The 6,358-nt window shown below is 31.8% G+C and overlaps 1 protein-coding gene across 5 annotated transcripts; it reads left to right on the plus strand.

The window, feature by feature from the left end:
* Nucleotides 1–2,974: 2,974 nt before the first annotated feature.
* Nucleotides 2,975–6,088, plus strand: LOC104725213 (uncharacterized). Of its 5 annotated transcripts, none has more exons than XM_087476519.1 (11): nt 2,975–3,312; nt 3,387–3,646; nt 3,805–3,913; nt 3,988–4,210; nt 4,290–4,405; nt 4,503–4,822; nt 4,909–5,011; nt 5,092–5,148; nt 5,257–5,340; nt 5,453–5,569; nt 5,652–6,088. In XM_087476519.1, exons 3-11 carry the CDS (start codon nt 3,848–3,850, stop codon nt 5,949–5,951), a joined length of 1,386 nt encoding a protein of 461 aa, XP_087332645.1. In that variant the 5' UTR covers nt 2,975–3,312; nt 3,387–3,646; nt 3,805–3,847; the 3' UTR covers nt 5,952–6,088. The 5 variants fall into 5 exon arrangements, with proteins under 5 accessions (XP_087332645.1, XP_010442135.1, XP_087332649.1 ...); XM_010443833.3 differs by having other exon boundaries at nt 3,003–3,312; nt 3,387–3,520; nt 3,781–3,913; XM_087476523.1 differs by having other exon boundaries at nt 3,048–3,312; nt 3,404–3,646; nt 4,484–4,822.
* The last annotated feature ends 270 nt before the right edge of the window (nt 6,089–6,358 follow it).

The raw sequence follows: 6,358 nt of genomic DNA on the forward strand, positions 1-6,358 counted from the left end.
TGCAAGAATGATAAAGCAATGATCCACTTCTGACTAATACAGAGTTGTAAAAACATAAGTTAGAATGTTTCTTTAGCTAAAACATTAAATTGAACATATATTAATTAAACAAACTTTGCATAAATAAATTGGTCGTTGTTATCAGTGCTTGGTCAAGATCTTATCTTGTGATGACGATCGAGATAATACACACACCGATCCATGTTCCTAACATAAATATCAATTGTATCCATAAAATAAAATTGACACATAAGATTTGTTTTAACGACACACAAAAAAGCAGAAGAAACGAAAAGGTTTAAATCCACCGCACCACGTTCACTCATGATGGTTGAAACACATGCCCACACCACCCCTCCTCATTATTTTCTGTACTAGTATTTTAATTTATAGTGCATGTGGTGTATATAGTAGTTAGATTACCAACATCTCAGTTCATAATTATATTCAATAGAGAAAAAAGTAACATTTAGTGGAAGATTCTTTAAGCCAAAAGGAAACTGCCCGATTAGGTAGAAATGTATAGTATAGTTGTGGTATCAATCATCAGTATCTAAAACAAAAGATCTTATTTGAGGTGTTGTTATGGTATGAACATAACTTTCAAAAGAGACAAGTCAACAGAACAGAAGCTTATGTAAATTGTAATAGTCAAGAATTTGGAACTAGTTTTACGTTTTAACGATGAGAAAATAATATTGTGGAGATTGTATTTAATGATCCTATTAACAAAAAACAAAAAAAATGTTCGCATGACTAAAGCTTCTAGCGGCGGTTTCCATATATGATGATGCTTCCCTCTTTTTGTGTGCTTCCCTTTTGTTCTCCACGTCACACATGTGTCTTATAATTGTGTCAAGTCGTGTTCAACCATTGTTGTGTTCACTTCATCTTAACACCTCAAACACCTTACTCTCTCTTTTGCCGGTTAGTTCATCCCAAACCAGTTTCAAATTTATTCTACCAAGAGATTGACTTTAAGCTAAACCATTAATCCACATCGACTTTGCTTTTGTCATTATCTATTTACGTAACGGCCAAAAAATCTCATAATCACTTTGACACAGCGATTTTTGTTTCTTTATTTCGGGGGTCAAATCAACAAAACTGTGATTATCAAACCATAAATGTAATTTAAAACAATTACCTTTACAATATTACTTTTCTAAAAAGGCAATGGTAACGTGTATAAGAGAATATGTAGTTACCAATTATAATACTAGTTTCTTTTTCTTTAACAGCCAATAATCTCCTAATCGCCTTAATGAAAATGTGATTACCTACCAATCAACCCATAATTATTTTATGGACAATTCTTGGGGTGAACCTCTCTTGTTCACCCCCAATTATTTAAAGAAACAAATTATTAATTAAATAAACAAAATCGGTTTATAATTCAATTTTAATTATAAACATTATATTATAGTTTTTAATTATAACATCTAAATCCAAATTACATTTTTATAAACCCAAACCGAGATATAATTTTGTTTAATTGTGTAATTTAAATCCTAACCACTTTTTTATAAACCCAAATTGAAATACAATTTTGTTTAATTGTAAAATCTAAACCCTAACTACTCTTTTATAAACCCAAACCGACATATAATTTTCTTTAATTATAAAATTTAAACCCTAACCACTATTTTATAAACCCAAACCGACATATAAATTTTTTTGATTGTAAAATCTAAACCCTAAATCCTAACCACTCTTTTGTAAACCCAAACCGACATAAAATTTTGTTTAATTATAAAGTCTAAACCCTAAACATTAACCACTATTTTGTAAACCCAAACCGACATATAATTTTGTTTAATTATAAAATCTAAACCCTAACAACTATTTTGTAAACCCAAACCGACATATAATTTCGTTTAATTGTAAAATATAAACCAAATCACTATTTTGTAAACCCAAACCGACATATAATTTTGTTTAATTATAAAAACTACACTCTAATCATTCCTTTATAAACCAAACCGACATAATTTCCTTATTTAAAAATCTACAGAATTTGTTTCCTAAATTTGTTTTGTCTTTTTTATTTTAATTTTGATTTATTTTAGAAATATGATATGACATGGCGTTTTGTTGTATTTTGATTGGTTAATTAATAGGGGGTGAATAAAAGAGGTTCACCCCTAGGGGTGAACCCAAGAATTTTTTATTATTTTATTGGTATTGCATAGTATTTACATAACTAGATTAGGATCCGTGGTAGTGTACGGGTTGAAATTCTTTTTATTTATATTATAATTTTTTTGAACAAAATATTGTAATTTTTATATAAAATATAATTTATGTGATTGTTTTTGAAAATTGTTGTGAATAAAATATTATGTAATAACATCATATGCTAAATATGAGGACTTGAATTTTTTTTGAGATTTCTTATGATTGTTCCGCGGATTAGCATAAATTTTTTGAAATTTGTAAAATCAATCATAATAAACGTTATTCTGTTATTTTGATATATAGTTATTAGTATAATCGAAAATCACTTTTAATACACAGAAGAGTGATTAATTTTGAGATTTTGTTGTCTATATATGGTTAATTAAATATTCTGTGAAGATTTTATTTTATTTTTTTGAATATTCTTTTTAAAGAGGATCTGAAATCGAGATTTAGCTAATGATTACAAACCATATAGCCTATAACCTATTAAATAATCAAATAATTAATCTTATAACTCATATTATATAATCTAAAAAAAAGTCGTGTACTGTCGTTTTATTACATAGAGGATAATTTGCTTTTGTTTATAACAAAAAATGTTACTCCATTTTACAACTTTATCTTCATTTCATAATTGATTCCACATATTTTGAAATAAAATCCAGCATATAAGTTTCCCTAAATCAATTTATTCTCATCTCAACGTTAATCTAGCTCTCAACTTCTTAAGTAGAGGAAAAAAAAAGTATTTTTAGTCATAAAAATCAATTTAAAGATATCATTTCATAAGGACAAGAAAACAATTTAACAATAAAAAAAATGAAGATGACCGACCGTTTCATTCACCGCTCCTTTCGATATCCCTCACTTATTTTATTTTTGGGCTCTCATAATAAACAAATCAGGAAAAAAACCTCACCGAAGCTGAAGACGAAACATCACCAAATCTTCATCGTCTGGTCTTTGTCTCCATCTAAAAAATTATTTATACACTTCTCTCTACATAACAAAGGTGATTCAACGTTCCAGCTGTACCATTCTGTAATTTTAAAACTTTTCAAATTCAGAATGATCATCATCACACTACCTCGCTGATCCGAAACCCGTAATTTACGATTTCTTCTTCATAAGGTAATTTTGAATTGTGGTTTAATGTTCTTTCTCCTATCTCTGTGATTAATTTGTTTGAATTTTGGATTCTACAGAATTTTTTTTTTATTAGGAGACGAAGATGATGATGAGTAGCACCAGCAGCAGCAACAACAGTAGCAGTAGTACTAGTAGTAGTAGTAGTTATACAAGAGGCCGAACAAATCACTCATCTGCAAATACGAAAATTGTGAGTGAGGAATCTCAATCGTTTTGATCCAATTTTTTTTTTTTGTCCTCTTGGTGTAATTCAATTGTTAGATTCAAACAAAACGCGAATATAGATTTTTGTTTTGTTATTGTTATGATCTTGAAAGTGAATCTTGGAACAATGAAGTTCTTGAGGTTCTTCTTCTATGGAATCCTATGCAATCTCCGTGGACTTTTCAAATTTATATTAAAGAATTTTCAAATTTTTTCTGAAGGTTTTATGTCTTCTTTTGTTTTGAGATTGTTGGATATCAAGAAAGTTAGATCCATTAGTAAGCTGAGACTTGAAGAGAACATTCACCGAGCAATGGAAAGAGCATTTAACAGACCTCTTGGAGCACTTCCTCGTCTTCCTCCGTTTCTACCTCCACCGGTTAGTAACTCACAAACATAGCTCGGTGAATTTCTTTTCCAGCTAAATCTTGATTTTTGGTTTTATTCTTGTAGGTCTTGGAGTTACTTGCAGAAGTGGCTGTACTCGAAGAGGAAATGGTTCGGTTAGAAGAACATATTGTGCATTGTAGACAAGAATTGTATCAAGAAGGAGCTTCTACATCTTCACTGATAGCAAACTTAAAATGCTCGGCTGATTTGCCTAAGCATTGGCAGAACAAATCCAAGTCAGCTTCCAGTAATGCTACTCTTTCGCGGGAACCGTGTTCTGTTTCAGGTAAGCTAATAGGGTTCTACGTCAGGTGTCTTGGTGTAATTTAGACTGATATATGATGATGCTAGTGTTTTCTTTTCAGAGAGGCGTAGGGGTAAAGAGAACAAGTTGAGTGCTAATTCTATCAAAACACCGGTGAAGATTATGTCAGCTGCTTATACACAATTGAATAAGAGTTTAGATGCTCAGAAACTAGAGGTAACATACATAACAATAGTCTCCATCTTTGCATTGTTTTTTTTTTTTTTTTTTCTTATTTGCAAATAAAGATTTCAGTTTACTTGCATGAATACAGCATGAAAGTCATAGGCATAGCAAAACAAGTGCAGAGACGAGGTATTATGGTGGCGCTGACGATCCAAATAAAATTTCGGAGGATCTTGTTAAGTGTTTGTCCAACATTTTCATGAGAATGGTAAAGAAAGCCGCAGCTGTTACAAAATCTCAAGAAAACAATAAAGATACTACATTCAGGGATCCTTATGGAACTTGCACCAGCTTTAAAAGAAGAGATATTGGTCCATATAAGTATTTTAATGATGTTGAGGCAGCTTCAGTAAAACGAAATAGAATAACGTCGTCAAGTTCCTCTTTGTTTCTTATCCGCCAACTGAAGTAAGCACGGTTTGAAAAATCCTACTTTAAAAATGAAAGTTTTTAGTTGATTTTGCGTGTGTTCATCAATTCTTTTTTCTTTTCAGACGTTTGCTTGGAAGACTTTCTTCAGTCAACTTGCAGAAACTTAATCATCAGCAGGAGAAGTTAGCTTTCTGGATTAACGTTTATAACAGCTGCATGATGAATGTAAGCACTAACCAATGTGGTAGTTAACTAAGTATTATCTTGAGGTTATTTAACTAAGTATTACATTATTGAAACATTAGGGTTTCCTTGAACATGGAATACCAGAGAGCCCTGATATGGTGGCACTAATGCGAAAGGTATGCCTAAGATTATAATTTTCTACATGGAAAATGATAAGATAACAAAACAAAAATGATTTGTAAATGATCAGTGTTTCTAATTGAGATGGTCCCTTGTGCTTGTAGGCGACTATAAATGTGGGAGGCCACTCTCTCAACGCATTCACGATCGAACACTTCATCCTACGCTTACCTTACCACTCAAAATATGTAAACTCTTTGTTCGCTGGTCCCTTTCCTTTCTCTAGCTAGAGCGTTGTCATTATTATAATAATCTATTAGTGATGTTTTTGCTTATACTTTTCTTGGCTTGACCTACCAGATTTCCCCTAAGAGTTCAAAGAAAAATGAAATGGCAGCGAGGAGTAAATTTGGATTGGAATTGTCAGAGCCACTTGTAACATTTGCTCTCTCATGTGGTAGTTGGTCCTCACCCGCTGTAAGTATATGTTTCTATCATATTACTATACTTCTTAATATGTTCCAAAACTAAATGACGACTGAGGTGACATGTAATGAAGGTACGGGTGTACACTGCTGGTAAAGTAGAGGATGAATTAGAGGTGGCGAAAAGAGAGTATTTGGAAGCATCGGTGGGGATATCCGTGGCGAAAATGGGGATACCAAAACTGATGGATTGGTATAGTCACGACTTTGCAAAGGACACTGGATCATTGCTTGATTGGATTTGCCTTCAGTTGCCTACTGAGTTGAGAAAAGATGCTCTCAACTGTCTTCAGCAAGGGATTTCTCAGCCCCCTTCTACTCTTGTCCATATTGTCTCTTATGACTTCACTTTTAGATACCTTTTTGCCATCTGAAAATATTTATTTCTTAAGGGGGTGTTTTCTCTCTTTAAGTAGTCTTTAGATTCTTGTTTACGTCAACAGAAAATGTACATCATTATAGTGTTCGGTTCAACAAATAAGGAGAAATAGAAATTATAGTGTTCGGTTTAGTTTTGTGCTCGTTTCCAACCCACATCATTTGTAAGCTAGTTAGATAGATGGCAAGAAATGAAAAAGTAATTAAGTAAATGGAAATTGTATGAGTTGTTATTTTTTAAAAGCAAAATTGTACCAACTTGTGATATGAGTCAAATTGTAACATGCATGATAATTAGTTTTTGCATGAGCTTATGAAAATATATTCATTTGGTATTTACATATGTGCGAGTACAGCACATACACTAATTGATTTACGGAATTTAACAAGGGAATCAAGAAAG

This window comes from Camelina sativa, chromosome 11 (genome assembly GCF_030686135.1).
Source record: "Camelina sativa cultivar CO46 ecotype springtype chromosome 11, ASM3068613v1".
Lineage (NCBI taxonomy): Eukaryota > Viridiplantae > Streptophyta > Magnoliopsida > Brassicales > Brassicaceae > Camelina > Camelina sativa.

Bases quoted from the DNA above. Each gene is read 5' to 3' on its own strand.
- LOC104725213 (XM_087476519.1), top strand. From the start codon at position 3,848: ATGGAAAGAGCATTTAACAGACCTCTTGGAGCACTTCCTCGTCTTCCT. The intron at 5,341-5,452 runs GTAAACTCTTTG...TTGACCTACCAG, and splicing joins TACCTTACCACTCAAAATAT to ATTTCCCCTAAGAGTTCAAA. The intron at 5,570-5,651 runs GTAAGTATATGT...CATGTAATGAAG, and splicing joins GTAGTTGGTCCTCACCCGCT to GTACGGGTGTACACTGCTGG.